The 26,603-nt window shown below is 32.3% G+C and overlaps 4 protein-coding genes and 1 non-coding gene across 5 annotated transcripts; 1 reads left to right on the forward strand and 4 right to left on the reverse strand.

Moving 5' to 3' along the window:
* The first annotated feature begins 1,362 nt into the window (after positions 1-1,362).
* Positions 1,363-5,392, forward strand: LOC114379538 (cycloartenol-C-24-methyltransferase-like). Its single transcript, XM_028338219.1, has 14 exons — positions 1,363-1,812; positions 1,910-2,009; positions 2,184-2,250; positions 2,430-2,503; positions 2,581-2,665; positions 2,740-2,795; positions 3,381-3,435; positions 3,620-3,667; positions 3,825-3,908; positions 4,161-4,277; positions 4,384-4,467; positions 4,584-4,709; positions 4,834-4,931; positions 5,134-5,392. The coding sequence occupies exons 2-14, from the start codon at positions 1,945-1,947 to the stop codon at positions 5,195-5,197; spliced, it is 1,023 nt and encodes a 340-aa protein (XP_028194020.1). The 5' UTR covers positions 1,363-1,812; positions 1,910-1,944; the 3' UTR covers positions 5,198-5,392.
* A 3,048-nt stretch (positions 5,393-8,440) lies between these two features.
* LOC114378267 (tyrosine--tRNA ligase, cytoplasmic-like) lies at positions 8,441-12,400 on the reverse strand. The gene is made up of 3 exons (XM_028336832.1): positions 11,773-12,400; positions 9,527-9,733; positions 8,441-8,811 (listed from the first exon to the last, which is right to left on the reverse strand). The coding sequence occupies exons 1-3, from the start codon at positions 12,190-12,192 to the stop codon at positions 8,668-8,670; spliced, it is 771 nt and encodes a 256-aa protein (XP_028192633.1). The 5' UTR covers positions 12,193-12,400; the 3' UTR covers positions 8,441-8,667.
* A 112-nt stretch (positions 12,401-12,512) lies between these two features.
* TRNAG-UCC lies at positions 12,513-12,584 on the reverse strand. Its single transcript has one exon. It is a non-coding gene; the product is annotated as a tRNA-Gly (tRNA).
* A 519-nt stretch (positions 12,585-13,103) lies between these two features.
* Positions 13,104-17,738, reverse strand: LOC114380326 (uncharacterized GPI-anchored protein At1g61900-like). Its single transcript, XM_028339328.1, has 8 exons — positions 17,556-17,738; positions 16,634-16,787; positions 15,493-16,362; positions 14,671-14,916; positions 14,549-14,563; positions 14,011-14,154; positions 13,833-13,883; positions 13,104-13,608 (listed from the first exon to the last, which is right to left on the reverse strand). The coding sequence occupies exons 2-8, from the start codon at positions 16,665-16,667 to the stop codon at positions 13,535-13,537; spliced, it is 1,434 nt and encodes a 477-aa protein (XP_028195129.1). The 5' UTR covers positions 16,668-16,787; positions 17,556-17,738; the 3' UTR covers positions 13,104-13,534.
* Positions 17,739-20,123: 2,385 nt separating this feature from the next.
* On the reverse strand, positions 20,124-24,293 carry LOC114380327 (50S ribosomal protein L1, chloroplastic-like). The gene is made up of 7 exons (XM_028339329.1): positions 23,942-24,293; positions 22,985-23,164; positions 22,814-22,868; positions 21,621-21,748; positions 21,084-21,167; positions 20,700-20,825; positions 20,124-20,615 (listed from the first exon to the last, which is right to left on the reverse strand). Exons 1-7 carry the CDS (start codon positions 24,263-24,265, stop codon positions 20,481-20,483), a joined length of 1,032 nt encoding a protein of 343 aa, XP_028195130.1. The 5' UTR covers positions 24,266-24,293; the 3' UTR covers positions 20,124-20,480.
* Between the last annotated feature and the right edge of the window lie 2,310 nt (positions 24,294-26,603).

Genomic DNA, 26,603 nt, shown 5'->3' on the forward strand with positions numbered 1-26,603 from the left:
TGATTCTTATAAAAGTATCTTATTATCTTATAACTACTATTACTTAATTTAATACAAATACATGGAGTGGGATGATGATTCATGAAGAAGAATTTCACTACTTTCATCGAATAAATAAATAAAATAAAGACAAATTGTTATCTTTTCTTCACTAGGGATATTTTTTCAACTAATAGTTAGAAATCAATTCTTCTAAAGGCGTAAAAATTATCAAAATGAGTTTTGTTTCTATTAATAAAATCTTTTTCATACATATTATTAGGAATCTAACACTAAGATGCTTAAGAAACCTAGCTATATGCCAAATGTGTTGGACTTAGCTTGTTCGTAAGACAAATCCTTTTATACGAATATACATACATTTTTTGCGCATAAAAAGTTATATGTTATTTTGGCACACACATTTATAATTTTTTATATTAAATTCCCCATTCATTCTTTTTCATAAGACTCAAATAATTAATTCCTTAGGAATAAAAAATAAGTTAATTTAGTTAGCAATACTAAATTTGTCCTAAATATTTATGTTTTTCCAAAATTAATCTTACATTAACGAGGCATACTCTTATTATTTTTTAAATATTTTTTTAATTCTAATTCTTTTGATTTCTCTCATCATTAATATGTTTATTTCTTTAATTTTTATTATCTATGCATGTGAACGATCAAGGTAAAATTCCCAAAATACTCTTTATACAAAACAAAGTTGGACTCTCAAAATGTCATAAATACAATTATATTTCACTTACTATTTATTAAATTAAAAAAATAACTCAACTAAAAATATTTTAGTAAAAAAATATTATAAATTATTTTTTATAAAAAGAACCAGATCAAACTTCTAATTTAATTATGACAAGAAAGGTAAAAGGGAGTTTCATTCATAAGCAAATCAAAAGATGAACAACCTTTATGATAATATATGTTTAAATGAAGTAATTTTTTTGACAAGATTTAACAAAAATGGGAATATCCACCTTTAGTGCGTGCTTAGGTCCTTATGGAGTTTAGTTACTGCCTTAAGTGTGTGAATACTTTATACGAACATGAACATTATGGTTGGCAAAAAAAAATTAATGTACAAATATTTATATTATAGTTAATTAATTTTTTATATATACGACTTTTAAAGTAGATATAATAAAGGTTAAAAAAATATTATACATATGATGGTGTGAAAAAAATCCTTATAATGAATGTATTCTAATTGAATTCTTTAATAAATAAAGGAAGAAAAAATATTCTAAGATGTATAAGTATATTGGGATAAATGTTGATAAAATTGATTTCGATTAAAATGATGTGATTTATGTTTAAATGTTTTATTATAAAATTTTGAATTCTAACACCAAAACTATTGAAACTTCCTTCAACTCATAATCAATTTTAAATTTCCCCGTGAAAGATATAACTATAATCAAATATGTATTTAAAATTAATTTTCTAAGGTCAAATCAAATATGCATGCGTCATGCGTGTGTCCGTCCACATAACATAATGGCAAGACACGTAAAATGTGTATTTAAATTCAGCTGATTTGTTACCTTGGATTGTGGATTGTCTTCACTCTGCAGTCTGGCATTACAATGCAACGGCTTTCGTTTAATATGTATATCTGTCGTTAAACGTTTTTTTGTTTTTCAGTTGAATTGATTTATTATTTATTATGGTTAAGACCGTCTATATAGAAGAAGAAAAAAAGTCAGAAAGGATCATAATCACTACCTCGTACGTGCTTTCTCTCTCTTCTTCTTCAGCTCTGAAAAGATTCCCGTTTCCTTCTGTTGGGTTCTCTGACACCCTTCTTTCCATGTAAGATTTGTCCCACGTTTTCATTGCCCCGTTGCATTTGCTTTAATATTCGATGGTTCTGATGCAGTTTCGGTTTTCATGTGTTTGCATCTTATAGCAAGTTCCTTGTGAGAGGTGCCGGAAGCTGTCACAATGAATTTAGCATCAGGTGTTGGTGGAAAGATTGAAAAATCTCAAATTTTGTCCGCAGTTGAGAAGTATACATGATATATTATCCCTTCTTCTTTTTCCTTCCTATTATACATTACTATTTATAATACATTGTTGCAATATTCGAGGGAACATATATATGTATGTATATGTTTTTGTACTAGATCTGATTTTTAGTTATCATGGCTGATAAAACCAAATGGAATGAACTTATGGATCAGGTATGAGAAGTATCATGTTTGTCATGGAGGCCAAGAGGAAGAGAGAAAAGCTAATTACACTGATATGGTGAGAGATATTAATATTTATTTTATTCTTCTATTCTTAGTTATTCTCTATCAATCACTTGTGGCGTTGTTTATATACAATAATTGTGATTGGTGAAGTTGTCTTGTTGTTCTATGTTAATTCTTGCCAACTTGATTATCTACAAAAAGAGTATCATAGGATCTCCATATGTTTTTCAGGTTAATAAATACTATGATCTTTCTACTAGCTTTTATGAGTTTGGCTGGGGGCAATCTTTCCATTTTGCCCACAGGTTTGTTGCTCTCCACACTTAAAAATTCTTAGTGTAAGCAACCATTCATGTCTTCTGTTACTTTTCTTCTCATTCAGATGGAAAGGGGAATCTCTTCAAGAAAGCATTAAAAGACATGAGCACTTCCTTGCTTTACAACTTGGCCTAAAGCCTGGACAAAAGGTTCTCACCTTGAATAAAGCATACTCATATTTGTTTTACTATATATTAATTAAACTGATACTGTTTGTTTTTAGGTCCTGGATGTTGGATGTGGAATTGGGGGGCCACTAAGAGAAATTTCTCGATTCAGGTAAATGGAACTTCCTTTATGAGGCATCTTTTCCCTTTGCTTTCCGTGCTTTTCCTGTACTAGCTTATAAAAACTATCAAGTATATTCGTGTAATGTTCTTTTTGCATGGATAAAGAGATATCCTATTTCAAAATATTAGGGTGTGTTTGGTTTGTATTTTTATTTCCTGTTTTTATTTTTTGAAAATTATTTTTATTTTCAAAAGATTATAATTTAAAAGTATGGTTGGTTTCACTTCTTATTGTCTGCTTTCAAGAAATAAAAATTTTGAAAAATGCATTTTTAAAAGGAAATGTATTTTTAGATTTATTTAAAATTACCTTGTCACCACATTTTCATTTTAACCAAATTGAGGTTCCGGATTTCAACTGAAAACGAGATTTTATTGTTTTCCGTTTTTGGTTTGTTTGGAAAAATATTTTCATTGAAAATGAAAATAAAAATTCAACCAAACATATTTTCATCACCATTTTCTATTTTCAGTGAATATAAAAACAGAAAACAACCAAACACTCCCTTATATTTCCATAAATTCTGTTCTTTGTAATTCTCAATCTCAATTGAACTTGGTTGTACTTGTGCAGCTCAACATCAGTTACAGGATTGAACAACAATGAGTATCAGATAACAAGAGGAGAGGTATGTTATGAATATGCAATTTGTACAACATGTTGACACAGCAATTTGACCATGTCAATCATCTTAAATTCTTAAAATACTTGTTGCTGAATAAATTCTGAGTTTACCACATTTTATTGTTGAAAATGGGTAGTTAATACTAAAAAAACAATTTGATCTCTTATGAGCTTTAATTAATTAACAGGCGCTCAATCGCATTGCTGGAGTGGACAAGACTTGCAACTTTGTCAAGGTTGATCTTCTTTAAATAATTCACCCCATGTTGCATTGGATTTATTTATTTATTTTGATGAAAAAGTTTAGGGGGTTGCATTGGATATTTTGATAATGAAATTATATAATTTAAGGTTAAAGCTAACAATGCATGATTATCATATTTGATAATGCAGGCTGACTTCATGAAAATGCCATTCCAAGACAATAGTTTTGACGCAGTGTATGCAATTGAAGCCACCTGTCATGCACCAGATGCTGTATGTGACCATTTTTTCATACTTTAATTCACCTCTCATCAATCCTTTTTTTCCTACAATACAACCGCATATCAACTTTTTGTAGTTGCGGATGCACCCATAAATTGACCAGAGTTTCTTAACCAAATTTCAATGTGGTCATGCTTAACTGCATGAAGAGCGTGTGCGAAACTGTGATTTTACAAAATTCTGTCTTTAATTTGGATTATCTGAAACTTGTATTTGTCTTTCTTGATACTGAATTGCGGATAGTATGGATGCTACAAAGAGATCTTTAGAGTGTTGAAGCCTGGCCAATATTTTGCTGCATATGAATGGTGCATGACTGATGCTTTCGATCCCAACAACGAAGAGCACCAAAGGATAAAGGTATGACGGAGAGGTAGAAATAATTTAGATTTTGACTTAATATCTGTACTTTTTCCCTTGCCTCAACATGTGTTTGTAATTCTATAGAAATAATTTATGGGTATAGGCAGAAATTGAGATTGGTGATGGACTCCCTGACATTAGATTGACCACAAAGTGTGCTGAAGCTCTAAAGCAAGCAGGTTTTGAGGTAAACATCGATATCTTATTAATATTCTTCACTAATATTGTTCTATGAATATTTTTAACATATGACCCAAACAACCTAATTGGCTAAGGGAAGATTCATTTCTTTTGTGCATAAAGCTAATCTGGGAGAAAGATCTTGCGATTGAGTCTCCCGTTCCTTGGTACTTTCCTCTGGATACAAGTCGTTTCTCACTTACTAGCTTTCGTCTAACTGCTGTTGGACGATTTTTCACAAGAAGCTTGGTATTTCTACTAAAACTTAAATTGCTAACAGTTAATTCACTTTATTTATATTAAGAATTCATGTGCTGTTTCATGACTGAAAATATTGATATTATTTGTGGGTTGTGAATTGGAATGTTTATAGGTCAAGGGTCTAGAATATGTTGGATTTGCTCCAAAGGGAAGTCTAAGGGTTCAAGAATTCCTAGAAAAGGCTGCAGATGGACTAGTTGAAGGAGGAAAGTAAGTTTTCCATTAATCCTCCAATGTCATTTTAAAACTACATTCAAGTGGAGTTAGAATTGGTAATAGAAGTATAAATGAAAAAAAATGATGTTGAAATTTCACTACTTTCAAGTGTTATTGAAGAATTAATGAGACTAGCTTGTGAATTTTTCTGGATCACATGATTATCAAACTTGACCTGCATATGTTGCATTTTCAGGAAAGAGATTTTCACACCAATGTATTTCTTTTTGGCTCGGAAGCCTGAATCAAGTGACTACTAAGGTGGTGTAGCAAGTTGCTACTGTATTGAGGAGTTATTGGGATTCAAGGACGGGAGCTTGTAAAATTTATATTGTCTTTGGCCTTGCCAAAGTGAGTCCTGCTGATTTGAGTTTCTTTTCTACATTTACATTACCAAGACCTCAGTTTGCATCTTGTTATTTTCCAAAGAAAATTTAGCCTCCTGTTTCATTGCATATCATTGAATTTCTTATTTAATTAGGAAGTAATTTTATGTTTACATGATTAGTAAAAAATTTAATTTAAAATTCAGATTGGTACAAGAGTAATAATACATTACAGTTTATAAATTTATATTTAACAATGGATCAGACATTTAAAATATGGGAACAAATTCAATTAAAAAATAATAGCAGTACATAAACAAGGGTCGCAAATTAGACACTCTTAGCAATTCATAGAATAAAAAATTGTAAAAATGACTAAATAGCAGTATCGATCAAAATTAGCAAAGACAAACCAAAATAGTTGGCTATATATATTATGAGAAAGACATTGTGTTAACAATAACATCAAAAGCTGCTGCCTGCTGCCAATCATATGTACATGAGTTTTTAGCTCTGAAATGACCAAGTCTGCTATTGTTGTTGTGGAGCAAAAGGCAAGTAGTGCTGGATCTGCCTGCTGCCAATCATATGTACATGAGTTTTTAGCCAGTAACAAAGTTAATTAGAAGACATTTGATGTAGGGTGACTGTAAATTCAATGCTTTTATGCAAACATCCAATAAAAATTCATCTTATTGTCGCTAGTACCTGTCTATCTGCATTTTTTTGGCTAAATATTAAATTTAACATTATCATAGTATCTTTTATTACACATTGACATATCTGTTAATTTTATTTTATTAATATATTTTTTCTCAATATATATCTATATTACAAGGTACAATAAATATTATGAGACGAGTTAGAATATATCCCACCGGTCAATTTTTTCATTCTCACTAAAGTCCTCAGCATATCTGGGAAATAAGTGATTACGTTGATGATATAAGAAATATTTTTATACATAAAGCTTTTGAGTGAGTAGATTTTTTTGTTTTTTTTGTATAAAAGAAAGAAGAGTGAGAAGATACTAGATATTGTCTCAATCAGAAAAAAATATTTTGCCTCACAAAACACTCACAGATGACTTATATCTACCCTACTCTAGAAAAATGAGTGAGAAGTATTTAAACACTTAAAAAAAACATGAAGCTAAAAAAAATTATATTTTCTAGAAGATAATAAAAATTTACTCCTTTTGTTTGTAATTGCTTTGATTGAATTCAAACTAATAAAGTGAGTCATGCATATGTTAACATAAAATAAATTATATTTATGTTTTATATATAAACCCACTCTTAGTTGTGTTTCATATGTTCCTGTCAAAAAAATTGTTCCATATGCCAAATATCCAGAGTTTTGGATACAGATAATTACTTAACTGTAGCTCGTCTCGTTAAATAAGCGCCTGTGGCCTAATGGATAAGGCGTCTGACTTCTAATAAGACGATTGTGGCCTCATAGTTGAAAATATGTGATATCAGAAGAAAATGTTTTTAAGGCTCTGCATGAATGTCTCAGACAATTTATAAGTTATACAAAGAAAAAAAAATTGTGGCCAAATAAAATTATTGTCACAAATAATTCGACCCTTGGATCTATTAATTAAGACTTGAGGTTTGATTTTTGGTCTAGGTATAGAGTCATAACTAGAAATATCAATTTATCTCAAATTAAGTATCAAATAAAAAACTTCATATACTAAAACGAAAAAATAAAATTTCACGTTGGAAAAACAAATATTAGTGGAAACCGGTATCTTTTATGCGAGTGCTGAATTGTGGGTGGTTAAAAACAAACTTGAGGCTTCTCAGCAAAAAGAAAAAAGCAAACAGGAAATTCATAAGATATGATATTATCAAAATCATTACATCTTATATATATAATCTTAATTACTTTGGTCCTTTCAAACTTTTACTTTTAGGCTAGCCATGTGTCTAAGTCATGTATCATGGTTTAATTCCTCACAAAACTTTGCATGTTAAGCGTTTTTTTTTTCACTGGCAAATTGCTGGTACACCTGACACAACATGCATAATTTCAATTTTATCTTTCTATAAAACTGATAAGAATCGAATGTATTTCATGTTATATAATTCTCTAACCAACTAAATTAATAGATCAATCATATTTTAAATAATTAATGTCATTATATATAACATTAAAACTTTTAATGTATATTTAATGTACATATAAATTTACATAATAAATTTTGTGACAATTAATTTTAATCTAATAATTAATTTTTTTTACATATATAATTTTTTATTGCAGGTTATCAATTCTTATTGGACATACAAGAAAAACCCTAAGCACAGGTACTGTATCGTACGGAAAGGGTTGTGAGCGACCCAATACAAGTCGCAGTATATTTAAAAACTGTCCCATTATTTAATTGACGAAGACACTTTTTCATCATTCTAAGTTTTATTTTTTGCTGAATAAAACAGTAATTAATAAAGGAAGTGATATCTTCCATCCAACCGGAAGTCACTCATATGATGGAAACATATCAACTGATCGAGAGGATGTTTATAGTATAATTTAAAATGCAAGTATTTTATCTTTCTCTTATTTTTACCAACTAAGTCATATTTTGAATGGTTTTAATAGAATTCAAATCCGTGTCTATATAAAAAAAAAAAAGCAGGGATTTGTAGTCTAAATTTGTTTCGATATATTTATGTGGCTTCATTCCTTATAGCCAAAAATAAGGATGCTGGCTTATAGTTATTGTTTTTACTTGTCATTGAGGTCATTTAAGGAAAAGACCTTGAACTCTTGATTGAAAATATTTGTGTATATCACAGTAGCAACGATGATTGCGCCCAACATTGCATTTGAACCACCTTGATAAGGCTACGCAATCATCCAATAGCATACCGAAATGATCCCCACAGCTTTGTCCTACAACTGTATTCACTATTCATCACCTCTGTTTCATCAGCAATAATAGTAAAAGAAAAAAAGGTCACAGGCAAACTACAGACCAAAACGAAACCCAAGGACTTGAGTTACTCGTGTCCTAACTAATAAATTTCTGGTAAAAACTCTTGTTTATATTGTTTAGCAGATAATCGCTAGTTGCAGCTAAAACCACTCTTGTTTATATTGTTTAGCAGATGGTAGATTTGTAATTTAAAGTAAAAAAAAATGAAAACAAAAGTAAACATGCCATAAAGGAAAATCATTTACCTATGCAGTATGATGAGGTTTATACTCTGCTGAAATCATTATGTCCAAGTGAAAGTGATAAAATGTAAACTGAAACTATTTAAAAAATCAAAGTACATACAAAACAACCGCCAATTTATCAATAAAAAATTCCATTATGAAGCAGAATAATTGCATACAGATAGGCAGTGCCTGAATGGCTGTGTAGGGTAACAAATTGACAGTGCTGATCAGGATATATTTGCATTCTGCAATGACTGGCATGCTACTGAACCCACAGATGTACGCATGACATGCTCCCCTAGCATTGCAATACAAGAAGTATCTGTCTTAAGATGAGGCTGCACCAATTCCCATATCTTTTTCTTTTGTAGCTGCACGTTGTCACAGAAGAATAAGATCCAGATAGACAGGTCAAAGAAGAAGAATAGGATCTAGATAAAAAAAGACAGGATGATCAATTAATCATTTCTCTTGAAATTACCCACATGTGAGAAAAACAATAATCATTATTTTTCTAAGCTCTCTAAAGCCCAATTTTCAGATTGTTCTTCCTCACAGTCAATTCTTCAATTTTCTATACAACATATTTAAGCAATAAACTTTTTCCCTACACATTAAAGTTTGTTTATCTTAACATATTTAATCAAAAAGGTAATGGCATTCATTTATACAGTACGGTGTAGTAAGATTTACATATATACAACGCCCATCCAAGCTGAATCATTGATCTATATACTCTTGAAGGTTTAGTTTCTAGAGTCTACTATGGTACACAACAACATGCAAACAAGAAGTTTCTTGGGGGCCTCCAATTAAAAATGCCACCTGACCCTACGGTTTTTCAATCTCTATAACAACAACAACAAAACCTTATTCCACTAGGTGGTTTTTTCGATCTCTAGTTGTAATAAATACCTTGTGTGATGGATAATTACTATTGGACACAATAACTGTATGGTATCCCAACAAACTGTCTAGTTTCAAATGCGAGTTAGCCTTATTTATAAAATAATAAATCATCTAAATTCTAGAACTTCCCATTCAACTAGGCAGTCATATTAATTGCTATTAAGGAAGAGCGATTGCCTGATTCGGAGTGGCAGCATCAGGTTGATTATCCTTTTCATCTTCCGTTCCAAACCAAATTCTTTCACCAGGAGTTGCTTCCTCGGGAGGGAACAGAAGTTCAACATTTTCATGTTTTGCATCAGAAGCAGCCATCAGCATTCCACAGGACTTGACACCACGCATATTTCTTGGCTTCAGGTTGGAAAGGACAATAACCTTTTTCCCCTGCGTGTGCCATACAATTAGTTATAATGTTAAATACTTGTACAGAAAACATCAATATGATGACAACATCATAGCCTCAAAACGTTTCTGCACTGTTGCCATGCACACACACACACACAAAAGCAACTATTCAAGCAGTCATATAAGTTTGTCTGCCTATTCCATCATTATTTACATTATTTAATATTTACACAACATAAAGTATCTTGCTCATAGAATTCACATTTTAATAAGTACAATTGATGCACAAAGAGCAGTCAATAGAAAATAATAGTTTTTTTTTCAGACCTTGATAAATTCCAGCTAACATACTCAGCTGGAACAGGACACATGCATCTTATAATTTTCTTTTGCACAAAGAATTCAAACCAACGAAGCATGAAAACTCCTCTTGCTTGAGGTGTCATTAGATTAAAAAAATTTGTTGACCGACACTTGAGTCAACGCTTCATATGAATGGTATTTCAAGGATACAAGTATTATAAAAACAATATTCATTTATTCTTTTTAAATGTTTAGAAATATAAGCTTAAGATATAATATGCATTATATTTAAAAAAAGGTTTCTCAGTATTTTTTGTGAGGCTCATAACGTAAAAAAGTTGTAAAACTTTTTTTGAAATGGTGAATATACCTTCTTTTTGAAAGATATGTAACTCATCTTGTGTGTGTTGTCCTGATGTTCTATATCTTAGACTTTAGCCATGTCAAAGTGCAAATATTTGTGTCATGTCTGGTATTCATACCAGAGTCTGTGGTACATAGATTCAAATGACAAATGAGTCTATATAACCATCAATTTTTATTTATTATTCTCAACAACATCAAAGTTTCATTCTTCTTTTGTCAGAAAATCATGTAGAACCCTACCAAATACATAAGCATACATTAAAGAGTCTATCACAAAAAAAATTTAGAAGAAAACAGAAAAAGAGAGTACATTTCTGGTAATTCATTTGTTGATTGTCAGTTTTAAAAATTTAGAAATTGAAGCTTTGAAGAATGGAAAAGTGCAGTCCAAGATTTGGTAATACATTTCCTCCACATCTACCACTACAAGAATCATCTAAATGAATAGAAGTTTGGATTTGAAAGTTGAAACCATAGAAACTATCAAGAGAGAATAACCTGAACTGAACTAATTCTTTTGTGGCATGTGGCAGTTTAAAATTTGATGCAATCATTCAAATAATGTGTTTCTAGTTTCCACACACAAATATACTTCCCTTTACAAAATCTCATAAGGTGAAAATCATCTAAAAATCTTTCGTCCTAATATATCTTCCTTCTCTACTCTTATGAAAGCACCAGACCTAGGAACCATGGATTTGGATACAACATGACACATGAATATGATACAACACAGATGTGAGAATATGGTAAATTCCAAATGATAGGATACACGACTATACAACATATGGAACCAATATAAAATTAACATAAAACACACAAATCTTAAATTAAAACCAAATCATTAATGCTCCAAAAATATTAGTGTTTTTTTTTCAAGTAAAAGAATTTTGGATGCAGATTAGGGGTATAAGATGGTGTTTGAGGGGTATCTGAAAGGATACATGTCCAAGTGCAACAGCCATTTTAATGTGTTTATACTCTCTTGCCCCTCACGCATGTAGAAAAGCTAGTTGCAAGATAGGATAAAACCTTCAAGCTAATTTTCAAAATATCATCGTATAGAATCTGTCTGCATATCCTTAAATTTTAAGATTCAGGAAAATTTAGTTGGCGATACTTTGTACTGTGATTCCCTCTAATTGGACCAGGATGATTGTTTCCCTCTAATTCGACACATAATTAGTATTCCTTCTGGACTGAAATACAAAAAAAAAAATGTAAAACATAGTAAATTTAGTAATTTCGTTTAAAAAAATACTTCTTCTTTTTTCCTATATTGTTCTTTATTTAAACTTGATATTAAGAACAAAAATATGTCAGTTGGAAATCCAAATTGAAAAACTTGCAATAAAGTAACCCTCTATCGAGCAGAAGTCAATACCTAGTTATGAAAAAAAGAGTAAAACCTGAAGGTTTTCAAGAGGGATGTATTTGACAAGGCCACTGCATATGATTCTGGGTTCAGGTTCACCAATATCAACCTCTTCCACATAGAGAGAATCAGCTTCATCATGTTTCCATGCTCTCAGAATGCGCCCAACCCTCATGTCAAGCAACCCCGCCGCATCCTTAATACTGTTGTCAGCTTCACCACTTGCATTATCGCTAGTGATGGTTTCGGTGGTCATTGCCTCATCTGTGGAAGCAGAAGAAGAAGAGAGTGTGCGAAATGGAGGATACCCAGATGGGTTTGGCGATGATGAGAGGGTGAAAAATGGGAACTTGGAACGGAAGCGCGTGGCGTTGGAGAGAAGGGGAAGATGGGGTCTCGTGTTCCGAAGGGAGTAGAGGGAGATAACACTGCCAACTCTCAAAGCATTTGCCATTTTTGTGTTATCAGATAAAAAGGAGGAACGGATTGGATTTCAATCCTCGGAGACAACACAACCAATAAACTAGACCAAGGCAAATATTAAGGTTGCTAAATTAGAAAAAGAATTATGTGAATGAGTAAAATAAAATTTTGATTTCCTGCCCCCAAAACCATAAGAATGAATGTAATTATTGTGGCCTAAAAGGGTGAGAAAGGGTTTGTTAGAATATAAATTAGTTATAAGTCTTCTATTAACTATATATGATCGAAAAAATGAAGAACAAGGTGTATTGAAATTGAACACTAGCTATGAAGGCAAAAAATAAAAGGACTTGCGTTTGCCGGGAGTCGAACCCGGGTCTATTGCTTGGAAGGCAATTATCCTAACCGTTGGACTACAAACGCTTATTATTGATAACTTGGGAAATATTTTTATTAGATCTTGTGTGACTTCTATCCTTTACTAATACTTCAAACTAATTTGTGACAAACCAATAAAAAAAGGGCTTTTATATCATACATATTTTAATTAGTTAAGTTTCAAAATGAATAACTTAACATTTTGTTCTTAAGCTTACTACAAATATGAACGAGACTCTTTTCAAAAAAGATGTCACACCATTATTAATAGATTTTGATTCTCATATATTACGGACAAGAAAAATAACGTGATGGGAAAGGAAAGAAAATAAGTCGAGCCATTTTGATTGACTCCACATAAATAACAGCATATTATTGCTATTTTTGCATATTTTTCAAAATATGAATTTATTTAATTTTATTTTTAAAAGAACTCTGCTCCCTTTTGAAGCCAGCCTGTGTCCGCTTCGAGCTAATCTGGCACATTTTTGTAAAGGTTTCTAACCTCCAAAAATATCCAAATTTTACCTTAATACTAAGCCATAAGACTCCCCTAATGATTAGTCTCGAGTTAAACTCTACTCACGTGCTTTAAATATAATAATTGGTGGTCAAAGTCAACATTGTCAGTTCCGAATGAGGCACACCACTAGCATCAAAACATCGTCTAAGTCAGCATGTTTCATTTCCCCCTTCCCGAACCAGTTTTAATCAGTCTCTGTTGCTGCCATAGTAAACTTTAGCGGCTAATCTAGCATCTGCTTGTCTGCATTTCAACACAAAATAACGGAACCCTTCACAGCACAATTATGGATCCTAAATCAAATGAGCACTAACTCCAGAACATACAAGCAGAAGACACGTGGAAATTGGGGAGGGGGGGAGGGGAGATTTCTATACAATACAATGAGGCCATTCAAAAATATACATGCAAAAGCCACACCAAAGACACTTTGAAATGCCTTCCCGACACACATCTAAACCCTAAAATATCTTCAATACAACAGTGTACTGAAGATGAAAGATGAAAAAATAAGCACAAGCAATCCCACTCCATCAGAAGTACAACCTGCAAAATCCAACATAATCACAATGTCAAAATATAGTACTGCACTCATCTTCAAAGCACAGAATTTGAGACAATTCAACAAAATTTTAATTCTTGTATCCTAGACGTAAAACTTGGGTATGCACAATGCTACAAAACTTGAAACATTTAAAGATATATATTAAATTCGTCAACTGACAGCCAGAATAGTATTAATTTATAACACACTTCAAAATGGGACTCACCATTATTTTTTAATGTCTGAGAAGAAGTTGGGAGAGCAGGTAATGACATCTCTGCAAAAAAAAAAATAGAGACAAGTCAAGCAAATGCAAACAGTATATTGTACTATCATAATACCAACATCCGGAATTAAAAAAGTAAGCAGCGATCAAGAGAAACCAACTTTGTCCAAACACATACCAGGTGCACAGAGTGACATAGATGCAAATGAAGATGATGAAGAAGGCCAGGGTGCAGCAATGTTATCACTCAAATCACATGTAAAGCTAAAGCCTGATGAATTGTCAAATATCACATCACCAGGCAAGCTTCGAAGTAAACAGCCTACATATGAACCAACAACAGTCTCACCATTTACCAACAATACAATATTAATTGACAAGAATCAAGCATGTATTTACTGTGCTTTAAAAGGAGCTCTTTCTCCACTCCATAGAATTATTATTTATTAGGGATACCCAAGATTGTATTCTAATCAACCTAGTATACATCTCTCATAATCCCAAGTTTAACTAACAACCTAATCCATCACCCTTCTAAAAAGAATGGGAATTCCAAAATAGCATAATTGGATTCAACTATCAAATGTTACATCACAAATTCCTTAGTCCTTGCTGCCAATACCATGTGTTGTCTGAACCAATGTCTAAAAACAGATTATTGAATTTAAAACCAACAGCTCTCAACAGAATGCAAGGAATAGAAAAAAAGGGCAAACCTTGTTGTCCATAAGCTGCCGCACCAGCACCATGCAGAGACACAACAGAAGAATTAGATCAGGGAAGCTCAAACAGTGGTCATGGGCAGGAAATAAGAATATCAATTGAGCAGGATAAATACCTTGTATGCTGAAATCTTTCAAATCAACGTCACAAAGCTCATAAATATTTGTCATCACTCCACCTCCACGCAACATAGATCCAAAAAGTGTTGCACATATTATAGCTTGTTTATTTGTAATTAGCATTTGCTTTTGTATCCCAGCAATATATGTGTTTAATGAACTACAACAGGAAGGGCTAGGGGCAGCTACATTCCGACATGCATTAATTACTTCTGTTGGCTCCTTTAAAGACAAAGGACAAACTGCACAAGCAATACTTACTCTATTATTAAGTGTTGAAACAACAAAATGAAACAATTATGATTCTATTGGCGGAACAAATTTTATATATATGCCATTCATAAATACAACTTTCATTCCAGGTAGATCCATCCATCTCATATTTTGACTTGCATGCTTTTGAGAACAGTTAAATTTATATCAGATATCATAATGCAATTAAAAAGAAGGTCTAAAGGACGTGTATTTCTATTCAACATTCTGCCAATCTTAGTTTGTCTGCAATGAAAAAACACAAAATCCAACTCTTACCCAGTGGAACCCAATCTCTCCATAACCAAACAGCAAATATGGAAGGAAAAAAAATGGAAGCACTCATGTAACAGGACAGGACACAAGAATCTAAACCAATACCACAGAAAACAATTTCAAAATGTGAAGAATGAGGTACATTATGACCAGTAATATAAAACTACTTAAATACATTCCCCCACATTCCTTCCCAATTTATTCACGAATGAGATGATTGGCCATGCCACTGACAACCTCTCTAAACTTAAAATATATTACATTAAGAATGAAACAGTTAAACAATATACCTTTGTTGACTTTGCAAGCAGATAGTATTCGGAATGCAGTATTTGCAGCCTCAAATGATAGTTTTTTGGAAAGATATGAATAAACCACACTTTTACAATCGTTAAGATAGTCAGTGTGATTTACTTCCCCAGCCATATTTTCATCATTGTTAATCATCATTTGTCTTCCAGAAATCTGTAGTGCTGCATCCATTATCGCAGGTTGGCAAACAGGCCTACAACACTCTTTAAGTGGATCAACAGTGCTGCAAGCCTCAAGTAACTTACTTGTGTTAACTGTTTTTTCAAAAGTAGAATCATCCTTCACAGGACATGACCCGCCTGTAAAATTAGATGATTTTATGGAACAAAGTGTGGGGATTGTACTATTTGCCCCTCTACTGGCTAGAATACTAATGATATCAGAAAAACAATGATCAGCAACTGCATTTGGCAAAACCAAATGATCAGATTTCATGCTGAAGAAACCCTGGAAGATGTGGATCAAGCTACTAAACTGAGGACAACATATTACATTCCCAACAAGGGCTGCCAAAGGTCCAGAGCAATCAGATGCTGTTTTATCTAGGATACTTGATATATCTGAGTGAGAAAAGTTTACAGGGCATTTTCCAGTTAAAACTGGTTCATATCTAGTTGGGAAAGTAGGGTACATTGGTGGCCAAGACTCAGTGGGATATGGGAATTTCGGTAATACAGCAGGTGATATTTCTATGGGGTCAAAGAGAGCAGAATCTCCAGAAGGAGGTTCCTTAGCTAACTCTAGCAGAGAAGAAATTCTTCTGTGGTCAGCATGTATTTCCCGTGCTGTCACATCTTGGAAAGTAGGAAGCCAGATGAAAAATAGAATTAGCTGACAGCACAAAGAACCTGCAACAATTTAATCAGCACTTGACTTAGCAGAAGTATAATTCATAGAACAGTGCTCAAAGATAACGCAAGCCAGTAAAGTATACCAATGTGTTTTGATCCAACAGATATTTAAAAATGCATTATGAATTTGTCAATACATATTACAGTATGATGACCACCTCAACAATAACACATACATGAGTTTGCAAACAATCGGGACTCAGGAGCTTATGAAAACCTAAACTGTAAATTAATGATTCACTCATCCATCAAATCTAGTAGTGCTTACCCTTATAAAAATTAGCATCCTGAGAGCAGCCCATGACTCCCTAGCCCTCTGGTACCATGGAGTTTTACACAGGATAACCAGGTGGTTGCCGGTGATAAGCCAAGTGGCACCACATAGCAATGAAGCAAACTTGTAATACTTCGAAGCTTAAGATCTGTGATTAAAGTAAGAGAACAGTTTAAAGCTTGTTGAAAGAGGATAATCAGAATCAAGTACTATTCCAAACTACTATCTAATATAAACATGCTACTGCATAGAACATAATGAGATTATAATTCAAGATTTTCAAGCCTGAAAAATTTTGACACGCATTTAGCTGGAATTTCTCTCAGGCATCAATTCTCACAACTGTGGTTTTTAAGCCCTAGGATTTTGTTTCTGCAATTTCCTATAACAAGATAAGTAGACCTCAAAAATATCAAATAAAGTGGAACCATATAAAACCATGGAGACGGTTTCAGCTTCTGCTTCTTTTTTTTTTTACCACACGTGTTCATTCAGACCATTTTTTCCCCCATAGAGTTCATCTCTCCTACTGTGTCAACAAGATTTGAACATAAAAAATTAAAACAAACAAATAAATTAATTGAGCCTAGCACCTCAGATTAGATTACATTGTTGGGTCACTAGGTTGGAAAATTACAGCTAAAGACAACAGCTAAAAGAGACAACTATAGCAATGACTAAGTTCTATAGATGAGTAATGAAATAAACAACGATATTTCCTCTTTGCACTAAAAAACGAACTCTAAGTGGCACGATCACCAAATCCAAATTTGACAAGCCAAAAATAGTAATGTCGAATATAATAACAAAAATCTAAGGATTCGAGCTAACAAGTGCTGAAATGAAGAAACAGACAGAGAGAGTAAGGTTGATTTAGGGATTACGATAAGAGAGCAAAAAAGACGAAACAGCGTACCGTGTAAGAGCGAGAAGTGAAAAAATTGAAGAGAGGAAGGAATAGCTGCGGCAACGCAATATAGATCGGGTTGAAAAAATGAAACCCTAATCGAAGAGGAAGAGCAGTGAAGAAGAAGAACAGAAGAGGAGGACGAGAGAAGAAGAAGAAGGGTGATATGGTAACAGCTGGCACCCGCATTACCTACTCCTATTCCTATAAAAGTTTAAACGCACCGTTTCGACTACACAACAACAACAACACTGCCATAGTAATAATAGTATAGTGCTGTTCACTCTTCATTTCCTACTACCAATCATTCAGGTTTAACTTTTCCTTAACAACTCTTATGAATTTGGTGCCTTTGTTTTTTTTTATGTTAAGTAGTACTATATCTATTTTTAAAGTATTAATGAAATTAAATACATGCCATTAAGGGATAAATGTTTCATTTAAAAGAGAGAGATAAATTCACTCAAGAAACTTCTATGAATATAAAAAAATTATGTAATTATTTAAACTTTATTCATTATTTATATTTTAAATTAAATATTTTGTAATTTATATATTTTAAATTTTATGATTTTGTAAATTAAACTGAAATTAATATTTCTTGAGTTTGGCTTATGATATATTTAAAGTTTGACACAAAATATATAAATATAAAATTACATAGAGAAATAAATGAAATTTAGTCGAAACCTGATTAATTTGTATTATTTATTTATTCCTTGCTATTTTTTAATTAATTTTTTGAATAAATATCTATAAATGGTAATTGTAAGTGTGGCATATTTTCATGCAACAAAATTTTATATATTAATTTAGAGTAGATTCTTTTGATAGGATACTTTGTTAAAAAGGTGGAAGTGGAAAAGATGGCAGGGGAAGGGAGAGTGAAAGGTACATTTTCTTAGTTTAATTTGGAAGAAAGGGGAAGAAAAATATACTGCTATATTTTTTACAAATATTAATAGATGAGATGTATGATAGAATAAGATTTTCAGATGATTTAATAAATATAATTAAAAAATTGCAAATATATATTTTTAAATCTCCAGACATTGGAGGAGTGATGGTATTCTTTTTTATAAATTTGTTAATCAAATGATATAAAATAAAATAAAAAAATCATATACTCTCTCCTTCCTTCTATGTAACACATTGTGATAGTACATAGTTTGATCCTCCTTCTTCTTCCTTGACCAAACAAAGTAGTTTTTGTCAGTAGCTGGGCTCCACTTATATGATTGAAAAAAGCCACTGGCGCCCTGGATCACCCACGTAGCTTGGCTCCTACATTAGTCAGTGCCACTTCTTTACCACTCTAACAAACGATTATCCCCATCCCATGCCCTTCACACATTCTTGTCTTTTAGTTAAGCACCACCTAAATTATCATCAAATATGTACATGTCATGTATGGATTTGTCTACGGTGCGTGTATTGCATAGAGCTATGGACGGAGATTTTATTTTGGTTTTGTTGTCGAATCATTGTACTTCTCGTTCTTGTAGCAAGTGAACACAAAGATCTTAGTACTTGCCCTTGAAGTGAAAGAAAAGGGTTTCGTGGTTTGATTTTGAATTAATTGTGCAATGGTTGGAGGACAAAGAGAAAGGGACTGACAATGTTGTTGTGCCAGAAATGAACGATTTCTTAGATTGTTTATGTTTAGTGTTTCGATTTGGGTTACTGATTGTTCCCCTGTAACACATGCTTGATTAGTATTCTTATTAGCATTTTTCTTCAATTTGGTATGAATAAATGAGATATGTTTGGGGAAGGGATGTTGTTGCATAAAGAGAAGAAGAATCAGGAGGAATAAGATCTTAATTAGCAATATTTATTTGTTTAACAACCGGTTGATGACCCACTATTATAAGTAAAAATTACATGATCACGGGTGAATCCCAATTTTGAAACTTCACCGTAAACAAATCCATCATTTATAATAAAATTATGAATGTAAAAAAATGAGCTACTATGATTTTTTTTCTGAAAGAATTTATGTTAGTCAAGGATTCCGTGAGTCCCATCTAGAATAAGATTCGCTGCACCGTTGCAAATTTGCAATCATTACTCATGCAAGAAACTTCCACCGTTAAAAACAGAAGCAGGATTTTTGCCATAGCTTGAGGCTTGTTATTTGAGACGTCTGCAACTCTGCAGCTAGAGTTACTAATTTTCAGTATTAGCTGTATTTTACAAGTATTTCACCCAAAAAAGCTGTATTTTTTAAGAATATTTATTTTGTAATACCTAAAAGTTAAGTGGTTAAAAATTACCATCTAATTAAAATATAAGTATTTAATAAATTAACTATTAAAACAACTAATCGATGTAAAATAACAAAAATAATGTTTATATAAATTTTGAGATGTTTTTTATTTTATAGATAAAAACATTTTCAAACAATTTTAAATTTAAGTTAATTTAAAACTCTTATCCTTTTTCTGTTTTAAAAGAAAATTAAATAGTACAACATTATAAATAAGTTTTGTTACAATTACAGCTATTAAGTGAGGTGTGATTTTTTTTTTAACAGCAGGTGTCAATTAGAACTCAGAATATAGCTTCTAGAAAACATGAAGCTGATCTTGTAAATGGTTTACTCGGCCATAGCAATTGTATTGAGTACAATGAACATAGGCGGTTGAAGAGTGAAATACCTAATACCAATGATCAAAACGTAAAAATGAAAATTTATTCCCACGAAAAGAAAATATAATTAGATCTCTGGTGTTAGTTACGAAGTAATACAAGGAAAATCCTCAGCCGGGGTCAAAGATTATGTAATGTAGCAGAGTGCAAACATTTGGAACAGAGAGATCCTATCCCCTGTATGTAACTTTGGTAACATCTTTGACTAAATATTTGGCAAGATCTCACAATGGCACCCGGGATAGCTGACAGAGGCCAAACGAACATTTACATGTGAAGGTTCTATTCTGATGGAGGTCTGTAATCAAGCATCTCCCTGATATTTAACCTGATTGAAGGTCCCATGGCCGAGCATATGTGAGCACTTTTCCAGTACACACCTTTAGCACCTGAAGGTTTGTTAGCCTCTACTGATTTCTGTGAAATTAGGACATTGAGTTAGAAGTTTATCATTTGAGTGAGTGAAATACAGTTAGAAAGGATGCAAAGGGAAGAACATACTACTGCAGCAAGCAAGTTTACAAGAAGATCCTCTTCTGGAAAGTCAGCTTTTCCAAAAGGTAAGTGCACGATTCCAGTTTTGTCTGCCCTGTATTCAACTTTTCCCTGCTTGAATTCTGCTATAGCCTGTAAAATGTGAATTTAAAGCCTTTCTGATTAGCCTAGTTAGTTAGTGCATAATTTTGTGGAGCAAAACTTTGAAATTTGTGGCCAATGGCCTTGTATTGTAAATTCTCATCACCCCCACCCCCTTCTCTTAACAAAGAAGAAAAAACCAAAATGGAAATAGGTCATGCAAGTACAATAATTTGTATTTGCAAGAAGGTTCAATATATATAACATGCATGAAAAGAAGAAAATAAACAATAGAAGTGGATAATACACCTGGGGAATATTTGGTGTTACAGTGCCAGCTTTTGGGTTTGGCATCAGTCCTCTTGGTCCCAGAATCTTCCCTAGGCTAGCAACCTGACACGATCAACAATGACAATAAGGGAGATTACACCATAAAAAGCAATTCTAAAAAAAAAAAAAACTTTATTGAATTACTGAAGTCTTCATACTTACAGAAAAGTTATCAGGACGATATATCTAAAATTTTAATAATAGTAGCTTTGAAGAGTACCTTACAGCATGCTACCAATTGACTAGCACTTAGGTTTATTAATTTATTAAAACACATTATAGAGAAAACAAATGCATCTTATCAAAAGTTCTTTGAAATGTCAAGCAGGAAAGGTGGTTTTTAATCTACATTAGGAGAATCCAATTTGCAAATAATTCAGTCAGTTACCAATTTTGCAGATCACTTAATGAGATTTCATCCTTTTCTGGATTATTCAAATTATATACTTGGGGGAAAAAACACTAAATTTGACAAAATCTGATCACAAATTAAAACAGAGAAAATCAGAGCAACACCTTAGGCATCATATCTGGAGAAGCAATTAGTTTATCAAACTCCATGAACCCTGCTTTTATCTGTTCTATCAGATCCTCTCCACCCACCAAATCAGCTCCGGCATTTTTTGCTTCATCGAATTTTTCGCCTATCAAAATGAACTATGAATTAGACTAGTCAAAACAAGAAATAGATTACGAATTATAAGTGGCAATCCAGGTTCTGCATACATTGTAAATGGCAGGAAGGAATACTAATTGGTTTTTTTGTCCATTTGATTCTCATTAGAGTCATTATAACGGACGTCCAAATCCACCTCTTAGCCTTATATATGATGGGTATGTGTCATCCAGTTCACACTTTTTTCGTTGTTAAACTTTAAAAGCTATCATCCATGTCTTTTAACAAGGAATATCAATGTGCAATAAACTTATTCTAGGCTTTCATTCAAAAGTTTTAGAATATCCCTTGAGAAGATATACAATTAGATACAAAGAGAAAAAGCACAACTACAGGGAGCATAAATATCTTCCAAAGAGAGAGATAAAAACATCAATTAAATAGACCAAAATCAAGAATGCAGAAAACCAGTTCAGTCCCTCTACATCAGACAGCTGAAAATTCCCATGAAACAGTGATAGCGGAGCACCAATATCAATCCAATCCCATAACAGATTTTCATGCTAAAGAGAGGAACATAAACCTCATCATCCCAAAAGGATTCAACTTTGGCCTCCTTACTGAAACTTTTGTATTTGAAACAAAGAGCTAGAAACTAGTCAAAAGTCAAGGAACCCATCATAGTGGGATAATCCTTTGCTCTCATAATTATTTATTTGCACAACCATAGCAACTCATACTTCATCCACACATGAAGTAGTTCCATGATCCATCACACTACCAAAAGTAGATGCACTTAAGTTTTTTAAGAATTACCAGATATTAGTTGCTTAAAAATTCAGAATCCAGAATGATATGACTTCCTATCTGTGCAGTGCCACATAAATTCATGTATATCAATACCTTACCTGGACAGCACAATGTCCACATTCAAGAGAAAAAAGCTATCATCTAATGCTCATTCGTACATGAAGTTGCATAATGGATGCATTTCCTTTCACTTGCATCCTCTTTATAAGAAAAAAAAAATTCAGCACTATCTGGAAACCTTTAATTAACTAAAAGTGGAGTAAAAATTGAGAAGCATAAGCACCTTGAGTAAGAACAGCCACTTTAACGGGTTTTCCGGTTCCCTTAGGAAGATTTACCTGTCAAGAAAGAGTGGACAAAAGATTCAGAATGAATTCATGCACCATAAAGTTTATAGCTCAAGTTTTCAATGTAACTGGATATACCAAAATCAAGCAAGTAGCAGGAGACTCACTGTTGCTCTTAATTGTTGATCGTTATATTTAGGGTCAATGTTGAGGCGGAAATGGGCTTCTACTGTTTCTACAAACTTGGTTTTAGCTGTTTCTTTAACCAAAGATATTGCTGTCTTCAAGTCATACTCTTTCTTACGCTCCCTCAATTGTTGAATTTCCAAGAACCTCTTAGATCTCGTCTGGTGAGGCAATGAAAGAACAATCAGCCTTGAAATAAAGGGTAAAAGCATAACATCAAGTATGAAAATTTCAACAACCCAGACAATCACCTCAATTTTGGAAGAAGTAAAAAATTGGTTTATCTTATAAAAATCATATCATGACTGCTGGAAGACACCGATGATGCATATAAATGTAAAGGAGGCAAATCAAATGGTAAAATGTAATGAAAAACCAAGCAAGAAGCTTGAATAGAATGGTGGGACAAACACCACTAGCTACTAACATTCAAGGATGTACTACTGGCCACACACAAGCACCCGCAACCTCACACTCGAACTATATACCCTTGAAATTTCAGAAGATATTTTTTTATATAAATACCATTAAATAGAATCATTGTACAAAAGTACAGTTGGTACATAAACTTAGGTCAAACAAAAGTAAATGAGCATGTATTTTTATGGACGGACTTGTCTGCTCTGAAGCTGGTATGTCATAAAAATAAAAACCATTGATCTTTTTCTTCTTCAACCTCTTTTCATGGGATGTCACCACACTTTCATCAAACGCTAGGCAAGTTCATTTCCAATAGATCATGGAAGTGTGAGCAACTTGTGCAAGCCATAATTGGCTCCAAATAAGCACAGGACATTAAGATACGCCAATTTTACTAATGAGCTACATAAGAGAAGTAGAAACAGAAGCCAAAAAAAGTATAAAAGAATTCTGCTTAGAAGCAATTTTAAGTATAAAAAAAAAAAGCCAATTAATAAAAGAAATTGGAGATAGCCTACCCTGTCCCTCTTAAGAGGCAACGCGGCCTTGCCTTTCTTAGGCTTGGTGGTGGTGGTGGTGGTGGTGGTGGTGGTGGCGGCGGAGGTGGCGGTGGAGCCATCAGAACCGTCGTCCTCCTCCGTGTCGTGGACAGTTAGAGGCACTTGGACCTCTGCAGCCAAAGCGGCGACGAGGGCATGGCAAGTCCTGGATTTGGGCTCTATGTGGAGGCATTTGGAGGGCTTAAAAAGGAGAGGATAGAGAGAGAATGTGGTTCTCTGAGAGCGAGAGAGGTCTTGAGGGTGGACCAGCATCAGGGAGGGAGGTGCGCTACATGAAGCCATGCTTCAGACTTGAGAGTCTCTGGAAGCACTTAGCATGCCTATCCGGATATAAATATCAAGGGGATAAGATTTACCCTACGTCAACTCAATGACGCGTGGATTTTTATTTTATTTTCAAACCCTGTTAAATTGGTAACACATGCTAGTTTTTCGTTGCATCTTACCTCAAAGAGAAAAGTTGATCCTTAACTGCCATCCATCCCCTCACATCTTCACGTCCATAACTTTTTTCTGACTGTTGGCTATTATTATTATGTTTGAAGAATTTTTGTATTATTTTTTTTTTTTTGGGCTTTTGGCATAAATAAATCTGGTTTGAAGAATTTTGAAAGGCCAGTTATTGATTTTGTAATAAAATTTTGAAAAATGTTAACTAGTGTCCTAAAAATATTGGTTAAGAAATCTAAAATAATTTTTTTTATTGAGATATGAAAAATTAAATTGTTTATGATACTCTCATATGATTTGTAGAATAAATATCTTTCTAGGTCCTTAACGACACTAATCAGCAAAATCCATAAATTTTATCCAAGTTTTATTAAATATGAAACAAACTTAAATTCTGTCCAGAAGAAATAATGAAACCAGCTTAAATCACTTAACAAAATTTACGTGAAAATTATATTACAAGTAATTTTTTCAGTATTTTTATTAATGAATATTCTAAATATATTAATAAACAAATATTAGATTCATTTTATTAATTGATATTAACTAATTAAAAATGTTAAAAAAAACTGTATTTTAAATTTATCAGACTGTGGATCTCGCGAGTCATAACTTGTGAATAGCTAGATTGATATACCAAAATTTATTATAAACGCCATTTTATAAATTTTGAGATATGAATTAATTACTATATATATATAAGGAATTTTTCTGTAAATTGTTAATTGTAGTTCATCTGTTCATGCATTACTCGTGTGTTTGGATAACATACAAGATTCACGTTGGCTTTCAAATTTTCGTTAAAATCTTTATTATTATGCAAAAACAAATACGAATTGGTTCAACATGATTCTCGTTCAAGTCTTTTGACGAAATATATCATAGTCCCTACTAATTTATAGATGATACATAAATTGGTATTATTAATTACTAAGTTTTATAAATTAAAAAATTGAATATATAATATAGTCAACATGCTACCTAATAATTAACTTGCCGGTCTTTTTAATACCCAACCGAACAGACGCTACATTGAGCACCCATGAATATGATCACTAATCACCCATCTAATGGATAGTTTCACACACTGCCAATGTGAAACTTGCAATTTTCAAAACACGCTTAAAAGGAATAAATTATTAGGTAGTTCAAAGTGTTTACAATTTTGATCAATTTTTAAATGATATATGTTTAAAAATTTTAATTTACAAGAAAAAATAATCATTTATATTTGAAGATTATGATAATTTCGTACCACCAATTAATTTCTCCTACAGGGACATTACTTTGGCCTTTTCCATCTGTTGCTTACTTGACTTGATGAGTAATGAATATTGTCCACATATATCGGATTTTGTTTTCATTCACTTAGATAGCTAGATTAGACTCTCATTTCAATTTTATCTTCACAGCATATAAAGAAGCAGCTTTCAAATGCCTTCTGTGATATATCAGCCACTAATTAAGTCTGTTTGATTAAAGTGGTTCTCTTATCTGGACATAAAGATTTATCAAGAAAGATAATTGATCGAATATGTAAATATTTTGTGTAAGAAAAAACATTAATAGTCTTTTTCCATAGAACCTTCTTTCTATTAAAATGTTAAACTATATTTTAGTTCTGATGATATTAATAGTTTAGTTTTGATCTTAATTTTTATGACATCTTTTAGGCTTTGGTTTCTATAATTTTATTTATTAAATTTTTTGTCTGTAGGTTGCTATTAATGAAATATATTTTATTTTTTGAAACCAATTCTTATAATTTAATTTATCAATATATTAATCGTCAAAATAGTAAAATTTATGCCTTGGGAAAAATCACAAGAACAAAAATTTTGTAAAATTATGAAAACCAAAAACTAACTTAAACTTCTCTTAAATTATGGCCTTTAAAGTGTAAATTGTCATTGTCTTGTACTCACTAAGTTATTTGACCCAATATGCAATTATAACTATAATTTAAATTGTGAAAAAAATAGTAATGTCAATAAAATAAAAGCCGTATAAGATTCTTTTAACATGGTTAAAATCTATAATTTAACAAAACCAAATGGCGAAGAGTATCTTGCATGAGAGTCGTTTAACGAGTTGTTTATAAAAAATATATTTTAATATGTTATATGCGATTTTAAGTTGTTTAAAGTTAAAGAATTACTTATATAAATAA

The sequence above is a fragment of the Glycine soja genome, chromosome 12 (genome assembly GCF_004193775.1).
Source record: "Glycine soja cultivar W05 chromosome 12, ASM419377v2, whole genome shotgun sequence".
Taxonomy (NCBI): Eukaryota; Viridiplantae; Streptophyta; class Magnoliopsida; order Fabales; family Fabaceae; genus Glycine; species Glycine soja.